At 42.0% G+C, this 20,519-nt stretch overlaps 1 protein-coding gene across 1 annotated transcript in view; it reads left to right on the top strand.

Annotated features, from left to right (window-relative positions):
* The window catches only part of TEAD1 (TEA domain transcription factor 1), a 30,855-nt gene extending 11,534 nt beyond the window's left edge, over positions 1–19,321 (top strand). Inside the window, exons 5-8 of the mRNA XM_082283587.1 lie at positions 904–1,077; positions 11,707–11,847; positions 12,722–12,874; positions 13,528–19,321. Coding sequence (XP_082139713.1) covers positions 904–1,077; positions 11,707–11,847; positions 12,722–12,874; positions 13,528–13,641 — 582 coding nt within the window. The 3' untranslated portion in view covers positions 13,642–19,321. The remainder of the gene's footprint in view (positions 1–903; positions 1,078–11,706; positions 11,848–12,721; positions 12,875–13,527) is intronic.
* Positions 19,322–20,519: the final 1,198 nt, after the last annotated feature.

The following is a 20,519-nucleotide window of genomic DNA, read 5'->3' as shown; positions in this document are numbered from 1 at the left end:
GGAGGTGCTGATTGACTGGTGGAGGGTCTTTGCTGTTCATCCTTCCACTTTCATTTCGGGTGCTGAAATGTTCTCTTGGAGGAATGGCAGCCCCTAAAAGATCACATTGGACTCCTTTGGAGTGGACTCCACCAGGCCAAGGATTTCACCCAGGCGGGAAAGCCGAGGTGATTCCTGTGATTATAATGAGGTGTGATGGGATGCAGTTAAGAAATAGGAAATTGAAGCTGAATGTGTTTTGGCAGGGATGGTCATCTACAGAGCTGGCTCCCAAGGGAAGGGGGAAAAGTTGGGCTCTTTGATATTACATGGGTCAAAATACAGGAGGACATGCAGTGAGGGCAATGTCTATAGGAACAGCAACACCAAGTAACTGGCCTTCTTGCTACTGTCATCCTGCAGTTAGAAGGAAATCCCTTCTATTTCTTTTTGTTGAGATGTGCTACAGATAGAGGTTTGGGGCTTTTTGATAGACAAACAGGCGGTGTGCATGAGTGGGTTCTGTGGCACAAGCAGAAATTCAGGCTCTGAGGACGCTGGCCATTAAAAGGCACTGTCTAAAGGAGCAGAAATAGGCTTTCCTCCTGAGCACATTCATCTTTTTATGCTCAGTGAAGGGCTCTTTATCACCGTGCTGCCACTGGGTCTTGCAATGTAAATAACCCCCTTGCAGAGGCCCATGCTTTGGGGTTTGCAGTGGGGACACAGGTTTTTTTGATGTTGACCCTTGTTCACAAGGGTCTGTGACACAATCAGTGAAGTTGTTCATGGAAACCATATTGCAGAAAATCCCAGTGCCAGGAGCGATGTGCGAGTCATTTAATCCATCAAAGCGCAGCCCCCTGCCGTAACAACCCTCTATTCTTCTCCTACAGCACTGATTTTCCTGTTTCTTCCTTGCAGTACAATAAACACCTCTTCGTGCACATTGGACACGCCAACCATTCTTACAGTGACCCACTGCTTGAGTCGGTGGACATTCGTCAGATTTATGACAAATTTCCTGAAAAGAAGGGCGGTCTGAAGGAACTCTTTGGGAAGGGGCCTCAAAACGCTTTCTTCCTCGTAAAATTCTGGGTGAGTAAGACGTGGAGGACCCCTCCTGTCGACGAGGGCTGTGTGTGGTGTTCAGCACCCTTGGGGTGCCTGTGGAAATTCCCTCTGTTGTCGTGCACGAGTGCAAAGCTGTTCTCCCTTCAGGTGGGACGCTGGCCCGGGGCCACTCCTGCTGACAGCTCCCCAGAAGTCAGAGCAGCAGAGGCAGATGTGCCTCAGCTCTGCCTCAGCTCTGTCTGACTATGCAGCTGCTGGGCAGGAGCCAACAGGTACCGGGAGCCCCCTTTTGGAGATGGGGAACTGCCATCTAGTGGTCCAAGGAAAAGCAGGGAAGACACGGCAGTGGAGCCTGCTTTTGGGTGTTTCCGAGGTGCAGCTTCTGCCAAGTGCAGGTAGTGCAAGGATCAGTCCTGCCATCAGCCCGTGCTTGTGAAGAGAGACCAAGCAGGATGGGAACTGAGACGACTGTGAGCCTGGGAGCGTGCCGGGGTTTTCTTGAAGCACATTTCTACTTGCCTTTTTGTTAGTCAGCCACAGGACTCTGCTCCAAAACTTACCATATCAGAGCAAGGGTGAAAAAATTAATTAGAATGGAGGGCTGGGATGCTGTGTATTGATCTAGTCATGATAAATTTCACTGATACGTCAGTTTTTTTCTTATTGTATTTACAAAATCTCCTGTTAGCGATATAATAATCAAATAATAAAATCATTTAGGTTGGAAAAGGCCTCTAGGATCATTGAGTCCAATCATTATCCAAGTCCCCCCTAAACTGCTAAAAGGTTCACCCAAAAGGATCAGCAAATCTGCAGGCTGAACCTCATGCTTATACTAAAGCTTTTTATACTCACTAATTTGTTAGAGTACTTTTTTTGGTGGTATACTCCTTTTCATAGCAGTAGTTATCATCTAAGGATTTTAAATTTTTCTTTTAAAATCTCAGTAAAAGGGGCATATTCAGGGTTTAATTACAGGGTGGACAGATTGAGGCTGAAGCCAGAAAAGGTTGATCTGGAACCACTGCTTATGATCAGATTTGCTGGCGTTTATCTATGGGATTTGAGATACCCTGCACCTTGTAAATCCCCCAGGCTTCATATCTTTCAAAGAGTTTCTGTGCCACCAGATTTAATAGTGGAAAATGGAATAAGGGAAACTTTTTTTCTCAAATCTGGATGTAGAAGGACTAAGCCACTGAGCAGGAGCTGTGCTGGACTGCAAAAGAAATCCATTGAGAAATTCACGGGGCTTAAAACTGGGTCTGGGAGCTGTAGACCAAGTATTTGAGGGCTGGCTCAGCAAAGGGCCAGATAGAGGAGACAGCAAAGGAGTGGGAGCTGAGAGCGTGACCTGGAACAGGCAGGTGAGAATGTGGAGTCAAAAAGAGGGAGGCAGTGGGAAGAAGGAGCATTTGGGATAAGGAGCCTGCAGGGAAACACAGGGATGAAGTACAGCAAAAAAGGTTTCTGAGAGGTGGGAATAGGACAAAGGTAACAGTAGGAGAAATCTGGCTGCAGAGGAGCAGAGCTCAGAGTTAAGGGTCTGTGACCACTGAATACATTTTCTTGTGAAATTTGGCTTCAGCTGAGGACCATCATCTCTCCAATCCACTCCCCATAATAAATACTTGCAAAACCCACTGGCAGAAATGAATGTCACCTCACATGCCTGTTCTCATTTCCCACAGAGAATAATAAGCCTCAGACTTTATACTAGACGTGGACGCAGCAGAGATTTGTGATATGGTAATTGATGTATTGTATGTTCTTCTTTTTCTCCATGTGGAAATTGATTTTCAGGCATGCTGAATGCTCAAAGGTATACCTAAAGCCAGTAGAGACCTTCTTTGAATCACTGAGGTCTGTGTTATACTCCTGAATTTGAAAACTCGAGTGCCAGCCTTCTCTGCTTTGTCTCCTCCAAGAAGTGCACACATTTAACACTCCTGTCTCCGTCCCACATCTGTAACGTGGGGGTGATACCAGCCCTTCACACCAGGTGGTCACTGACAAATCAGGCTCATGGCTGTTTATAGGGTCTCAAAGTGATGCCATGAAAAAAGGCTCTATAAAATGCATAATTCTGTGTTCAGCACAGGTTCTGAGCAGTGTTCAGGAAGCAGGGAATGGGCCACAATGAACAGCAAAGACAAAGAAATGTTCTGTAGCTGCTCAGAGGGTGAGTGTGCAGTTGTGTAGCTGAAGCCTGTGACATGATACAGTTCAGCAGTCAGGATGTGCAGGCAACTTCAATCCAACATTTCCTAACCTCACCGTGCCTTCCAACATAATGGCCTTTTAATGCAATTTTGTGCTGTATTAGCTTAGAGATTAAAAAACATACAGTGCTAACATCCTTCTGAGTTATACATTAAAAATGTGGTGAGAACACTTTCCTGAGCCATGGTCTTAAAATAGACCAGTGGATTTTCTCTGTCATCAAGTGAGTGAGGCAGAGAGAGGGTGCCTGAGGTAGTGTTTGAGTGTTGCAAGAGTCATGATGAATACTCTTCTAGGAATAAACTTCACACCAGTGGCCCCCAGCCCTAAACATATGTAGGAATATGTATAGGAAAACCAGAAGATAGCTGTCTGACTAGTCATGAGAATTAGATCCTAAACTGTCAGCTCACTGTCTTTTATTTCTTTCACCCCAGTAGGGTGTTTCTTCAGAAATAAAGGATGCTGTTCCCATTTTTATGGGGAGTGTTAACAAACTGCTTCAAACAGTCACCAGGGTAAAGCTGGCACAGGTTGCTGGCAACGTTTTTGACCCTATAAGTAACCTGCAGTTTAGTCATATGAGAATAGATTAATTTTGGTTGAATTAAATACCCAGTTCTGAATAAGTATTTACTCTCTCATCATCTGCTACCTCCTCCTACTCTGTAAGTTCACCTCCTTCCACGTTCTGTTCATGATGTGTGGTTATTGCTTAGTCCTAATATTGTCTCACCATTTATTTTACCATTTCCCCCTTCCCAGCCTTTCTGTTGCCTTCCTCCTTTATTATCACACAGCCATCGATCATCTGCTCAGCACTGTAAGCTGCTTCATCCTAGGTGACTGTGGCAGTCCTTGTTTTCGTGGGTAAAAGAGGAAAGTGAATTTTGGTTGGGCAAATAAGTACAGGTGTGAAAGCACTCTGAGGAGAATCAGTGAAAGAAAAGCAGGGTCTGAGTGAAAGAAGTCAAGGCAAGCCAGAGAAAGGAAGCAGGAGAGTGTCATGACGTGAGAAGCTTGAAAGTGAAGGTGAGGATTTGATGCTGGAAGGGATGGTGGCCCTGCAAATGGATTTAAGGGGAGTCAGCATGTCACTGGAGGCAGCACAGAGGGTATTTTGTTTAGATGTTCAATCCGCTGTGGAACGGATATATGGGAAACAGGAAGACCACAGATGAGTACTTGTACTGAGGATGACTAAGCCAGAAAGCAGCTGAGCTCTGGTAGCTGGAAAGAATACTCCTCTGGCTCTTTCCCATTTGGTTCTGCTTCAGGCTGCTCAGCAGCACAGTTTTCCCTGTTGTCCTGGTTTCGGTAATAAGGTCTGATTACAAAAAAAGTGGGAGGGAAAGGTCTGAGATCTTGCAGGAAGACATTTGGCAGTTGTGGAGTTGACTTAGCAAGGCAGCACCGGGATGGAGTACAAAGCAAAGTTTGCTTTGCTTTGCAGAGCTTTTTTGGTTCGTGCAGATTGTATCTCATGGGAAACACAACCTGATGCTGGGAATGGATGAGCTTCTGGCCCCACTCCTGGTGAAACATCTGGATGTCACACTTTTGGGCCTCTTCCTACCTCACAGTGCAGGAGGTACAAAAGGAAGAGACTCCTCTTCCTACACCACCTCAAATAACCAACCTTACAGCCCTGCAATGCAATTCCCTGGTCCTGGTCTTGCACCAGGAATGCAATGACTCTGTTCCTCTCCTTTATCCCAGGCAGTCACTGGGAACCACAGAGTTCAGGGAAATTCCCACAGAAGCCAGACTTCTACAATAATTGAGGGAGTTTTACTTGGTATGTTGTAAATAAGGAACAATGTGCTAATGATGTGGCACAGGAAGTTTGTGTGACAGGGATATGAGACTGGAGATTACAGGGCTATAGAATTAAAACAGAAATCAATGCTCCAAACAAATATAAAAGCTGTCCTGGAACACTGATGCAGAGTTCAGGGAAGGCTGGAGAATATCTGCAGAGGGAACCTTTCCCTGGCTGCAAGTTGAGTGCACAATCCTGCTTCTCTCACCTTATGGTGCTAAACCCAATCTGTGTAAAACAGCCAGGTATGATTCATGCCATCTAACCTTAATCTGAGTAGGATCAATGTTCCTGGTGGTTAGTTTGTATTTAAACTGGTTTTGTGACTTGGAAATAGCCCCAAAGTTTTCTGCTCTTTGAAGTTCCAATTAGCCTGTCCAAAAGCTAAGTCAACCCAGGGTGCCTGTACTGGTTTCTTTTATTGGTTGAAGTTCTACTTGTGTTCATATCTAATGCTTCTCCCACTGATTGACTGCCCACTACTATTCTTAAATACTGTAATTCTAAACCATGCACTTAGGCCTCCTAGACTAAATTCTGCTGCTGTAGGTTTGTTATTTCTCTCTCAGGTTTTGCTTCAACCCCCAGCTGTAAATTTTGAGGCAAATTTTTCATGACTTTTCCATGGAACCTACAGCACTTTGCAGTGGGTCCTGCCTCCATTGGGATCCTTAATGCTGGTGTAAGCCCACCTTGCAATAATAACATGCTGGGATTTTGTGTCTCTCACACTGCCAAATGCTCTGTGCCAACCTGAACTGGTTTCTGCAGCTACAGGGACACATTTGGGAAGAAAATATTTCTGAAAGGAAGAGGGATGTTTTCTCATTGGTGACATAGGAAAAAACCAACTGATACAAATTAGTGTTGGCCTGTCGGGCTTTCTATGGATCTGATCCACTGGCTTAATTTTAAATGTTTGCAGTAGCTTGAATGATTCTTCTAACTGAGAAAAGCTTAGTCAGAGCTCACTGCAACTCTGAAACAAAGACCCAAACTCATCTGAAGATGCGTGGATGATATTAATTGATGTTTAAAATGAATGCCTCTATTTGCAGGAATCTGCAATGCAAACTAGGAGTTTTAGAAAGTAATGCATATTATAATTAGGGCAAGCTTTTAAAGATGCTTTGAAGTCCTAAACATTTTTGAAATTCAAATGTGGGATGGAAATAAAGGAATCTACACAATAAAGGGGCATTAAATTATGTCTCCCAAAATTTCACTGTTTTATAGATGTAAATATATGCCATAATTAGTGGTAAGTAACATGAGGAGGATAGTTAAGTTTATTCCTATTCTTATTCAAAACAGCTGTGGCATGAAAAATAATGCTCCTTCTCTTTGTGATGCACTGGAACAAACAATTTACCCATGTAATCAGTGTTCAGAAATGGCTTGTGCCTGTGGTCTCCTCCCACCCCCTCCTGAATTTATCCCCATGTGCCTCCAACCCTCTTAAAAGGTGCAGAGATTCTTTGTGCCCTTCATTCACACATGCACAATTGCAGCTACTGCCCTTTTTTTGTTGTTTTGTTTTTCTTTCTATTTTTACATGTAATTTATATTGCATAATCCAGACTCTTGGAGTTCCCTACGCACACGCAGACGCACACACACACACTCGCCAGCTTGACTGGCAAATGATCTGCAGCTCACAAATGGGACCCGTAGTGTGAATGGCTCTATGGCCAGCATGCAAATGTATGCAAAACAAATTAGGTATGGAAGAAAGCAGACATCCATTTGCTTTTCCCCACCAGAGCCCTCTAGGCACAGGGGCCTCACGTGGTGCTGAGGAGGAGCCCTGTGCAGGCTGATGCGGGGGCTGGATGATGAGTGGAAGGGGCTGGGAAGCTGGAGCAGCTTGGCCTGTCCATCACAAGCCCAACCATGTGGCAGACCTGGACACAATTCCTGAGCTGCACAGGGACGTGCCAACGGCCCAGATGCTCCCGTTGGAAAAAATTGCTTCACAATTTGGAATCCCTGCTCTTTGGGGGTGCTTTGCAGAGGAGGAGGAGAGGCACGATGCGGTCTATGAGTAACACACCTCCCTGCAGTCAGCATTTGCTCAAACCTATATGTTGTTAATAAGTGACCTGATGTGCTTAATGTTAACTGCTGAGTGCCAGTGCAAGCTGTTCTGGCCCTCCCCAACTCCCACTGTTTCCAGTAGGTGCTGTTTTCCTTCTACTCAGCAGGATGGATTTAGACTCTTCTCAGCAATTTTTGCTGGAGTTGCTTTTTTGGTAGCCAAAGCTGTTATTATTACACAAGTGCTCTACCCTCTGCCCCTGCCTGTAGCACAGAGCCCAAGAGCTCTTGGGAAAGGAATGGGAAGATGGTTTTTTGATTTATTTTTACTCTTTATTTTGTTTGCAGCCAGCTCTGTTTAGGTGTTTCCTCCAGCACATAGGCAGAGGCTTCTTCATTCAGTGTATCAAACACTTGGTGCTCTTAATATGTAGTATTTCCAGTGCTACCCATTGACAAGCTCTGCTTTATTAATGAATTAATCATGCTCTTACACTGGAGATAGGGTGCCAAAAAGCTGAGTGCCTCTCCCGCCTCCAAGTGCATTCAGCTAGTATGAAACTCAGTGCTCAGAAATAAATCTCAATTAGAGTTCTACTCTTGAAAGTAAAGAAAAAAAAATTTAAAATTCCATTTGTGGTTTGGGATCTTCTCGCCCCTAAATTGCGTTGATCTTTAAAACTCAGTGAGTAAATGGACTCCTGTTCATCACACGTGATCATCCCACAATGTTTTAAATGCCCTAATATTTGAACTCATGCCAATATATTTGAAGTCACCATTCAAAAAGTTATCTGTACAGGCAGCAAGAGTGCTCCCCAACCCCAGTGCCTGGAGCCCAGAGCACAGCTGCCTGAGAAGCCATACAGGAGGGAAAGCTGTTTTACAGCCCAGGAAGCCTTGCAGTCTGTGTCTGAGTGCAGGAGAACAGCTGGAGACAGAGCACCATGGAAATAATGCACCAGAGCTGGTAGCAGCACCCCAAAGGCTTGCCTGTTGTCATGTTTTTCACAAGGATCATTGAAATAGGAAATTATAAGGAGAAGACTAATACGATAAATTTTTGTATTTCAGTTTTGTTGTTCTTATATTTATGTGCTCTTGCCTCTCATGTAACATAGGCAGTGATCTTTGCTAAGTAATGTTTGCCACTGGACAATACCAAGCCTACTTGAACCAGAGCATCCCTGTCAGATATTCAGTTGGTTAAAAAAGACCCCAGGTAATGGTGATTTCTCCTCATCTGAGAATTATGCCAGCGTTCCATTGCCATCAGGGTTACCAGCCCCTGCCTTGTTTCTCATTTTGCTTTTGCTTAGCTTTAGCTTTCTGCCTTTTAATGTCCTTTTCTGCAAGATTTAATCTAGGAGAAGACTCTTCCCCATGTAGCAACTTGTAGGCTATGACAAGGTTGTGGAAAAACTTCCCTTGGAAAAAGTAAGTAGATGGAGTTTCATTAGTCATTCACTACAAAGGATGTTTTCCAGACCTGAAATCATTCTTGTAACTCTTTGCTGAATACTTTCCAATTTTCCAACATCCCTTCTAAAATGTAGACACAAGCCCTGGAATCAATACAGTGGTAAGGAGCTAAAGCTGAATACCAGGACATTCATTTATAACACATCTCCTTATTCCCACATCTACAACTCTCACAGCCACATAGGTAGCCTTCTCTTTTTTTTTTTTTCATAACCTTTTGGAGAAGGAGAAAACCAGCAAAAAATTTATTTTAATTTCATCAGTTTAAGAAATACAATTTAGCTTTTAGCTGTATATGTTCAGACAAATCCCTTACTATTTAAGCCATAATAATACACTTAAGTCCTTAAGACAACTGTTACAGTACTAAAAGAGGCATTGGTGAAGCCTTCTTTCAAGAGCATTTGCTTGCCAACTCCTATGACTTTTTAATGTTGGTTGGTGTTAGACTTTTTTGAAGAGTCTTAAAGCTTCAGCTCTCAGCAATCTGTAATTATTTGAACATGAAAACTGTTTACGAAGAGAATTCTGTCCTTCCTTGAAAATACCTTTATTGTGGGCTAGACTCAAAAAAAAAAAAAAAAAAATTAAAAAAATTGAAGAGCAAACAAGTAAATGAAGATAATTCTCATCTATATGATCATCATGGGACTTTTGCAACCATGTTGTGATTGCATCAATCATGACAATTGAGTGATAGTTTCAAGTGTCCCTCATTGAAACATCAGGCCCCAGCCTGGATGTTTTGTGTACACAGTCCTCCCGGTGATTTCACAAGAGCTGGAAGAGCTGTGGGAGTGAACAACAGGGTGCCAGATGGCCACATGTGTTACTTTTCCAGGTTAAGTGTCAGCATGTAAATACAACAGTTAGATGTTTTTTTTCAGTGGGCTTCAAAATCAGGAGTCAGCAGATAAAAAGTTATCCTTTTTTAACTCTCTAAACATTTGTTATTGGAGTTTGAAAAGCAAGGTCTGTGGCAGTTGCCTTTTGACAACGTGAAATTGTGAGGGGTGGTTTAGTTATGATTTCCTAAATATTTTGCTCTCGAAAGGAGAGAAAATGTTTTGCTAGTAACACTGCAATTGTGGTAGCAGCAGGAATAATTGCATTTGAAGAGATTACTTCTATTATTATTATTACCATTAATTACAGCAGTGCAATTGTTCTATCAGAAATCCGAATTCTTCTGGTGGAGCAGTGGTGGTGTGGCCGATGGCTGCTGCAGTTTGCTGTGTTTAGATGCTTGCCATGTTTCAGTTGCAGGCCAGCTGTGATGGCAAATTGCTTATTTACTACCAGCTCTGAGCAATTCCTTACAGCTCCCTGTGACAGCCCTGCTTTAGATGCACATTAAACATTAACTGCTGACCTCATGCAAAGCAGGTGCAAGAAACAAGGTGCAACAGCGATAGGATTTCTTCCTCTTATGCAAAATACGTGACTGTGGGGCTGTTTGTGTTACTGAGTACAAACCTCAGGAGGCTGCTCCACTGATTAATTTACAAAGCCAGCCCCAAGTAACCTTAGACCTGTGTCTTCTCTGTACCACAGACTAGCTCAGTGTGTGCTATTATCAGAATATTGCCTCAGAAGGCCGTACCACAAATAAGGACTGCAGACACTAAGGAGGATTAATGAGTTGTTGCCAAGTTAAAAATTAAATAGCAGTTACAAATCACCTGAACTATGGTGAGTGCTCCACACTAGAATCGTAGAATGGTTTGGTCATAAGGAACCTTAGATATCATCTATTTCCAACTCTCCTGTCATGGGGACCCGGTTGCTCAAAGCCCCATCTACCCTGGCCTTGAACACTTCCAGGGATGGGGCATAGGTAAGCATTCCTGTAAACAGGGTTTTTAAAAAGTCCAAGGGTAAACACGAAAGTATCTGTCAAGTATTTTGTGTTCCATTTCTGTATTAGGAATAGAACCAAGCAGAGCTAGACTTGCAAGTGAAACAGCTGCAGAAGTTCATTTCCCTGCTAAAATGCTCACCTCGGCATAACTTGCAAATTCAGGTGATTCTTAGCTGTCATGCTGCAGTAGCAGATCAGCTATTTCCACATGAAAGGAAAACCCTGCCCACCCTCTCCTTGGGCATCAAAGATGTCAGCAGAGCTAATGCCTGAATCAACAAATCCAGCTGGGCATGTCCCTAGACTCTGCCTGTATCCATATTAGCGTGCTTTTAAATGGAGGGCTTTTGAAAATGGATCCATGATGTCAAAGAGCAGAGTGGCAGAACAGCTCCAGCACTGCTGCAGGCCCGGGGAGGCCGGATTCAGCAGGTGACCTGTGTGGTTGCTTTGTAGCCAAATTAATCCTGCTGTGCACAGGACTTGGATTCGGACATGAATAATTGAAGGTAGCGCTGTTCCTCGCTTGATCCTGTGAGTCTCGGTCTCTGATGCTGCATATCAAAGGCAGCTGGATGGTTATTGAGGCTGCAGAGAAATGCTGGAAGCCAGCAAATCCTTCCAGCAGTATTTGCTGGTGGTGGGCATGGCTCTGTGCACACGGGGAGCCTGGGGTTGTGTCAGACTGCTCTGTGAAGTCGAGTATTTTGCTGAATCAATGCCATATGGCCCGGCAGAGTCTTATCAGAGATCGATCCTGTGGTGCCCAGCTGTCTCCCTCTGCCATGGGGATTTCATTGCTTTAAGAAAGGAAAAGGAGAAAGTGAGCTGTGGCCTCTCTGAAGTGGGGTGGCTCAGCTGAATTTGAGACTGCAAGGCAGGTTCACTTCAGAGGGGTTGGCTCTGGAGCCACGCTTCTTGCAGGTGATCATTCCTTTGCTCCAGGGTTTTCATCAGCTATCTGCCAGACAAGAACGTCACCTGTAGCCCACAGAAATACTGGGTCATCTTTTATTGTTTAAAGTTTGATTAAATTGCTGATGTCCTCAGGTTTTTACTGCAACAATTAGGCCGCTGCTTCCCTGACAGACTTTTTCCACTGTCACTGTCATCACCATTAAGCTCCCCCCTTACTTCTGAAAAGAATGGTGAGCTAATGACAGCTTATGCTATTCCCACTGTCAAATGAAAAATCAAATCTTCACCATCCATTCCTTTTTCCCCACAGGCTGACTTAAACTGCAACATCCAAGATGATACAGGAGCGTTTTACGGAGTCACCAGTCAGTATGAGAGCTCAGAAAACATGACAATCACCTGCTCCACCAAAGTCTGCTCATTTGGAAAGCAAGTAGTAGAAAAAGTAGAGGTGGGTGATGTGATGGGATATGTGCCTTTATTTATTTTTTACCTTTCCTAAGCACAGACCTGTATGGCATGGTCAGGTCTCTGGCTGGTTGATACTGCAGCTGGGGACTAAGCCCCAGACCCACATCTGTCATGTACAAAACAGTTTTAGTGGGGGAATTTTAGCCTAGAGCTGAAGGTTGAGCCTTTACAGATGTCCTGGTCATTGTTTATGTCCTTCTTATACCAAATACGTTTTCTAACCATAAAAAAGAGGTTTTAATAATTTCTTATATTCCAAGCTTAGAGAAAGTCAAAAATCCTCATAAACCACTGAGTAGCTCATCTGAGGAATTGGTAGCTGGACAGCAGCAGTCCGAGAGTCACAGCCTTGCCCTCCTTTGGGAATCGAAGTCAGTCTGGTTTTCTTCCAGCTGCAGTCCTGCATCTTTCTGGAGTTCCTAAATTGCCTATTAAAGCATGCAATAATAGATCTATGTTTGTATGTGAGCACTTAAGCATAAATACATAAGCTTAATTTTACTGTTCCCTTTGCAGACAGGCACCTCAAAACTCCTGTAAAATCACCTTATCACAGTTTTTGGCTCAATTCATTCTTACTCAATTTGGGACTTTATAATCCTCATCTGTTCAATTTGTTAATTTCCACGTTGGAGAACAAGTAGTGATAGTATAATTTTTGATAATCAAGGGCCCCTGAATTTTTAGCAGGGTATTGCATAGCTCGGGGAGGGAGTCAGAGAACAGGCAAATGTGTGTCTGAGCCGCTTTCTCTTTTTCCTGTCTACACAAAAAAAAGAGAAGGACATATTTAGTGGTCACTTCTTTGCTATTTCTGAGTTATCACATTCTAAATGCTCTTTATGTTTTTTTAGACTGAATATGCAAGGTTTGAGAATGGCCGGTTCGTGTACAGGATAAACCGCTCTCCAATGTGTGAATATATGATCAACTTCATACACAAGCTGAAGCATTTACCAGAGAAATACATGATGAACAGCGTCTTGGAAAACTTCACAATTTTATTGGTATGGACTGGCTTTTTATTTTTCCACTTCTAAGATACTCTCAGGCTTTGTATGGCTTGCTCAGCTTGTAACATAGAAAGCCAGTTTCCAAATGCCTTAGTCATGTTGCTTACCAAAGAAACTGTCCCACTGACTTCAGAATAATTCTCTTGGAATTGGACGCTGTAGACGCTCAGGATGAAAAGGCTCAGCTGGCTGTGAGCGTGAACAAACATCTTTGTTATGTTCCACAAGTTTCAGCTTACTTCTTCCTTTTTTCCATTCAAATCTGGGATTTGAAGAGAGCCTGAGGCAGTAACTTTGAACCATCGCGTTCATCTGATGTGTCCTTACTGGGGCTCGGTTACAATGCTGCAGATGTTAGTGGCATTATTAGTTCTTGGGCAGGGAAAAAAGGCAGCAAACGCCCAACAGGTGACCTAAAACACAGAGAATGGTCCATGTAGTGGCCTTTAAGCCAGTTTCATCCAGTGACCCAGCTTGCTTTCCCTGTTGCTCTGTGGTGGCACCTCAGCCAAGCTCTTAGAGCCATGCTGCCTTGGCTGCTGCCGCGGGATTGGGGCAGGACCGAGGTGACACCGGTCACTTCTTGTTTCAGGCCTGCTGTTTCCAGATGTGTAATGCTCCGTCTGCCTCTTCTTTCCCCCACACAGGTGGTGACAAACAGGGATACACAAGAAACCCTGCTCTGCATGGCTTGTGTATTTGAAGTGTCGAACAGCGAACACGGAGCACAGCATCACATCTACAGGCTTGTAAAGGACTGAGCAGTTATTTATATATACACTTCATTTCACTTCTTTTTCAAAACACAGACTGTAAACCTCAACACTAAGTGGCAGTGCCTCTGGCCCAACTTTCACCCACATTTTTCTAAATCCTGTTTTAGTGAAGTCATTTTTAATGTGTTCATATATAATTGTAGCTGTGAAATTCTGGTACAGTTGTAAAAATTATTTCTAAAACTAAGTGTTCTTCAAATTTGTAAACCACAGTTCTTTGGGAAGACTGTATTTAAGAACCTAACGCCTCTGTCTGTGGAGGCCTATTTTTAATTCTGATAGAAAAACGTATGACAGAGCATTTGCCATGGGGAAAAACTGACAGCATTTATAAGAATTTATTTTGGGTTTTTTTCCAACATGAAATACTTGTTTTACAATGCAAGTGAAATTGAAATGAATCTTTAGCTATAACTGTAAATGAGTACACAAAGTTAATAATCTTTATAGAATTATCTTTGTAACTAATTAGGGTGGAAGATATGGACGAATGTAATTCACTAAATTATTTTTTAAAATGAAACATTTTTCTGTTTGAAACCAAATGAAAAATATAGCCTTAAGAAATGCCTGATAGAAACAGACAGGTCCTAAAATTAGGCAAATTTTGTATTTTTTTCTCAACGCTAAAACTAATCTTCTAATCCATTAAACTTTCAAACAGGTATTGCAGAGAAAGAAAACATCATCCCTTACCCCTAACATATCTAGTGTATTTTAAAAGAGTATAAAGTTGTATTGTACTAATATGAAAATTTGATTATTTAATGAAAAAGATGGCTCATTTTGCAATAAGTAGGTAAATACTGAAGATTTAGACTTGCATTATATGTAGTCTCGTGTGTGCGGTTATATTTTATATGGACAACTATGTTTTCTAATAAGATGAGCAAAAAACTTGCAACTCTGAAATTAAGAGATGAACGGAAACAACTGACATGGTGACAGCATCAAGCCATTCGCAAACAGAAAGCAAAACACTGATGTGTTTGAAAGAAGAGTGTGTACACCTCTGAAAGGATCAGCAGCTTTAATATCTGTGAGACGCTAGAAAATCACAACCAACATCGGGAAAGATTGGAAAGCGGGGAATTTTATTTTTTTCCTCCTTTTCCTCTTAATCATGGTGCTCTTACACCTCTCCCAGTTGTCTCTCCAGGTCTGGCAAAGACCTTCTCTGAAACAAACACACACCTACCACATGGGGTCTGCTGTCCTCTTGGATGTGGTGGTAGTATTCGTCCTTCTGATAAATTCAGGGAAGACTCCAAGAAGTGAAGTACAGCTGGAGATATTTTAACACTGTAAGGCTTCGAACCACAGCTGTGGGTGTGAGTGATTGCCTGAGGTCCCCACACGTGAGAGCAGCAGCCTCATCCCTCCCGTTCAGCACAGAGGGCGTTGCTCAGTTCCTCTCCTCCCGCTGCCTCTCGTTGCCCAAGCCGAAGTTGTTTGGGCAGGTGCTGGGCCAGCAGAGGGTTCTCAGGCAAAACATTTGTCTGAAAGGCTGAGGGCTGCCTGACCAAGCACAAGCCACCTTAAAGATCAGTGACGACTTATCAGCAGAGATGGTTCTTAGGAAAGGTTTTGGCAGTCCTGAATCAAAGTTCACGTTTTGCAGGCCCCTCCTCCCTGCCCTTTACGAAACGCTCCCATGCACAATTCAAGCAGGGAATTTACTCCCAGGCACACTGCTGTAGTCTTCAAACAAGCAAGTCTTATTTTTTCTTTAAATTAGATCCCTGCATAGTCCTTTCTGTTGGAATTGCCCACTGTTGAAATGTCTGGACTAGAACAGAGCCTAGGCAAGGTAGTGGGTCAGACCATCATCATCCCGAACACTGGAGAGGTCTCGGTTTCGAGGAGGGTGCAAACATCACCAAGGGGAAGGGAGGGTGCTTTAGTCCCTCAGCCTGATCTGACTCCATGAGGTGGATGGTTGCTGTGATGTCTAGCTGTGGATATTAGGGCTGATGATCTTTCAGTTTATACTCTGCGAAGTGAACAGAGAAATGTGTCCATGGCAAGGTCTCTTTTAACGTTCATTTTTAACACTAACCATCACATCAGGAAAAGCACTGCATTGTAACAGCCTAACGGTAGCCCTTTATTCTAAGCACTTGGTGTTACAAGTCAAAAACTACTTTTTGTTTTTTGTTCTAAAGTTGTCTTTTATTTAGGGTTTGAATTGTGGGTTTGGTGTTTTTTTTTTTTTTAATTTTTTTGTTTAATAACAAGCAAACTCTTTAAGGCATATAAAGTATGTGAGTCAATGTGCAAAACCAGGTACAGTTTTTTTTTTAATAGGATCTGGCACACTACATATGCCATAACTATAGGGTATAAACAGTCACAATGTTTATTGGTGTTCACATATGTAATATTAGGGAAACTACTTCCATCGTCTTTTCTTTACATTTCTGTAAATGATCCATACCCTGTATATGTTAATTCTTAAAAGCCTTAATCCTTCAACTGTTGAGTGTGGGGTGTGTAGTCCAACAGGCTGCCTGTAAACTGTGAGCTCTTTTGTAAGCTGGAAGTACTTATCTTGTTACTGTTACTTTTTTGTAGGAACCTTTTAATTGAGAGCTGCCAAAGCATTACAATATGCAGTGCCTTAGCATTATATTAGAAGTACCTTTAGCCTCTTAACATTAAATTTTATACATTGTTTTATTAATTGGTTCCATTTTTAAAATATCCGTATTTTTCCCCACAAAAACGCTCTATGACTGCTTGGTCTAAACCAGCTGTCTGTACAAGTCAGTCCCATTGCAGTGAAATGCCTATACCAAAAGGAAAGGTTACAGACTCCTAGTTCTCCCTGAAAAGTGAATCGTATTAATAAATGCTGCCTTCTTAAATTTCATGACCAAATAATTAATTGTGACTCTTCTGCACTCTAGCATGAAAGTGCCTTTGGTTTGAAATTCCAGCTTAGAAAAGTGCTGCCATAATAATGACAATTTGTAGAGAGACCAAAAATATTTAGTTATCACCGTAATGCCTTTGGTTTATTGGAATAGGTTGAATCTACAGGCCTCCATTCACAAAAGAGCACCATTCATAGCAAAGGGATTTTGCTAATGATCAGCCTGCTGGAGAAAAATCTACTGTTTGCCATTTCTGACAGCATTGCAAACCAGCAACTGATTCGTCTGTGATATAAAAATGAAAATATTCGCATTTATATTCTCTTCATCCAATCACGCGTCTGCATAATGAGAGATCCGTATCCTACAGAATTTCAGTGGACAAATATGGCTTCATTGATCTCCTCTAACAATATTTTGGTATCTGTGAAGATTCTTTGTTTAGACAGAAGATTTTGTTTACAAAGTTGTGCACGCTGAAGGTCAGATACATAAAACAAGACGAACATGGAGAGCTGAGCATAGCGAGGGTAAATGCAATTGTGTGGGTTTAAGCATTGAAACGCTGAGTGTGAGCCTTGTGGATGAAGGTGCTGGTAGAGAAACTCTGGCCAGCACGACTCAGAACACAGGGTTGTTTTGTTTTCCTCCCAAATGATGTCTTGGAAAAAAAACAAACAAAAAAATTAGCTCCTCTTAATAATATGTCTTTATTTGATACCTTCTGTGAACGGGGGCCATACTCTCCACTACAACTGAAATCGATGGGAAGAGGAGCAACATTTTAACAATTTTAAAAGGAACAAATATCAGCAAAACCAAAAGCTGTCAGAGGGATTATATAGTTGTGAATACAATTTTAACTTGATTTTTAAAGTATTTGATGAAAACTAAGATTAACTTTTTATATAGAGAAATATTGTGACACTGTGTGGTAAATATTGTGATAATTCAAATTCCCTTTCTCTAAAATATTATTTTTGTTATTCCTTCAAGGTCTAAATCTCACTTACCTCTAGAAGACAAGTAATCCTGTTGAACTCAATGAGACTGAGGTAGGGCAAAGACACTTTTGGCCCACAGGCAGAACACATTTTTTCAGTTATTGCCAAACATTTTGGCTGTGCTAGTCAATGTTTGTGATAAACTACACCTGTCTCATTCAAACAAGCATAATGGTACCATTTGGGGCTGTTAAAAATTACTACTCACAAATGTAGTTTTACTTACTTGAATTCCAGACTGATTTTGTTTAGGTACTGCACCACTATTTTGAAGGAATTGCAGATCTAATGCCTGTTTCTCACTTTCCCCCTCCACCACAGCTGCAGCTCAGTTTGGCAGTAGCTTCTCCCGTGGAACCCCATGGGATGGGCTATTGGGAATAATGAAGGGTGTACATTAATGTTGAATGTAAGTAACTGGCCAGTCCGAGGCAGATACGACATTTGACGTGCTAATCCGTATCTATTTATTTTCCCACTGCGAGTCCTGGGGCATGCCTGCTGTCCGAAGCAGCTCCCCTGGGAGTTTTCCTGGAGCACTCAGTCAGTCACACTGAGAGCCCTGTTGTTGTCCCCCCTTTCCTTTTCCCATGAGGATACACGTGCCCGGGCGCGCGGCGGATGTGGGGAGTAGAGCCCGGCTTTGTCCTTTGCTCAGGATGATCTCCTTTCCCCCTCTTATCTTTCATAACGAGATGTTTAGCCCCCCTAAGAAAGATTGAGGCTGGATAAGTCAAAGTATAAGAAACACTCTGGACATCTTCATCCTTTAACTTTTCAGGTCATTCTTGCTGAGATCATGTAATTAGTTTTAGTGTGTAAATTAAATCTTAAATGCACTCAGTTGACTAAAAGGAGATGGATCCCTGTTACCTCCTTACAGAATATGTGTTTTTGTTTTTGTTTTGTTTTGTTTTATGGGCCTCTGATTCAGGCTCACGACTGCAGACAAAAAATACAATATGTGCCTGAAAAAAAAAAAAAAAAAGACAAAAGAATTTTATAACATTGAAAACCTGAATAGCCTTTAATTCTTCAGTGCATTTTATGTAAAACAGGTTGGGTTTTTGTTTTGTTTTGGGGTTTTTTTGCCATGTGCATTTGTTCACATTTGTAAATGACTTAATGGAATTCTCACTTTATGTTTATTTGTGTAATGTGTATAAAATGGGTTTGTGACTTAAGCATATTCATATATGGTCAGTGGTTACTTTAATATTGTACTGCTGCTGGTAACTTTTGATGTAGAACTTGCCTTTTGATGATAAAGTACCTCTAGGTTAGACAGTGAGGGAAGGCTCTTGGAAAAAACTGAATGTTCTCCAATGTTTTCTTAACATATTTGCAGAAGCTTTCAAAAGGAGTTTCAGTCAAACCTCTTGGCAGTACAGTATTCTTGTATTTGTTATTGTCTGTGTGTAGGTACTGGTACCTTTTTTTTTTGTTTAAAATGTTTTAAGTGTTGGCTTTAAAGTGAATTTATCTTTAGTATGATAGTAATATGAAAATTATAGGTTTTGTGTGCAGAGAATTTTTTTATAAAGTGCTTTGTAAAAAAAAAAAATGTATTCTAGCTTTCGCGGTACATATGTGTGATAACTTTAATATCCATGACAGTTAAGTGCAATTATTTCATCACTCTAAAAATGCTATTTTTGTGTCGGTTACTGCAGGTGTTTTCATGTCTTTGCAAAGTGACACATTTTGATGCCTTCTTGATAAAGTGGTAGAATTTTTGTAGCTTTCTAGAAACTTTGTATTCATACAGTATCGATTGAAAATAAAGAAAATGAAAGTGTTTTGTGCATTTATCATAATCTCTTACATCAATCTCTTCTTAATGTTGGGTGTAGCTTTCAAAACCCTTTTCCAAAATAGCACAAGGCCAGACTTGCAGCAATACATGTGTACCTTCCTAAAGGTGCCAAGGAGATCCAGCAGGATTTACAGAAATCTGGAGGGATGGTGCTTGAGGCTCGCACATCTGGAAGCTGTGTTCCATGAAGAGTCCATCATCCTGCTTCTTGTTTGTGTGTCTTCCTAAAGAAACAGTGGTAGATTTTATTGAAACATCATTTAAACCACACCATTACAATGGGAAAAGCCACCCATCTCTCTTAATTCCAGAGTTAGGAATGACCTGCTCAAAATATTACAGAATAAATGGTACAAATACATCATTAGCTGAGCAACTAGAACTGACTGAGGAGCACAGTAGTTATCTAAGGTCATTTCCCCCAGAACACCGAGCTCTGTGGGAACTGAGGTCCTAAAATTGTGCCATGTTTTCAAGAGACTCGTTTCTTGTTTTTCTTAAACCACCTGCCCCTCAGCTAACAGCTGTACCTGGTATGATGAGAGGATGAAACAGGATCAATTTGCCTCCTGCATTCACAAAGAGAAACCACCTAGCTAGGGGGAAAAATAAAAGAAAAAGAGACTAAGAGGGATATCCTGGCTCAACTGAAATCAATGGGAAAGCGAGCAGGACTTGGTAGAGAAAAAAAAAGTACATCTGGCTCATCTTCTGCTTCCACAGGGGAGCAGCAGCTTTTGAATAAAATATACCACATACCCCTCCCACACTCCCCAATTCTGCTTTGGGTGGCAGATGTTCCACTGCTATTTTTAAAATACCAGCAGAGCACCCCCCCTCCATGTGCTAGATGAATGGGGTGAGAACAAGGCACAGATATGGTCTGTTTTGACCCTGTTTTCTCTTCTTTGTTCCCATTAAGTGTATGGCTTCAGCCCTTTGAAGTGTGTTAGCTGTTTCAGAAGCAACCTGCTTCTTAATTAAGGTTCTGCTTCTTAATTAATTTAGGTTAAACCCATAAATCTTCCACCTTTGGGAAAATGTCACGCGGCATTTCAGGCTGGGAGTCCCCATGTAGTGTCACCATCAGTTTATGAAGGAGCTGGTTTCAGTGGGAGCCACAGCCCCTCCCTGACGAAGCGTGGGATGGTTTGCACGAGCAGGGAA

This window comes from Coloeus monedula, assembly GCF_965178545.1.
Source record: "Coloeus monedula genome assembly, chromosome: 6".
NCBI classification, from domain to species: domain Eukaryota; kingdom Metazoa; phylum Chordata; class Aves; order Passeriformes; family Corvidae; genus Coloeus; species Coloeus monedula.
Note: the sequence above shows the minus strand (reverse complement) of the source record. Positions and strands in the feature narration are given on the sequence as shown.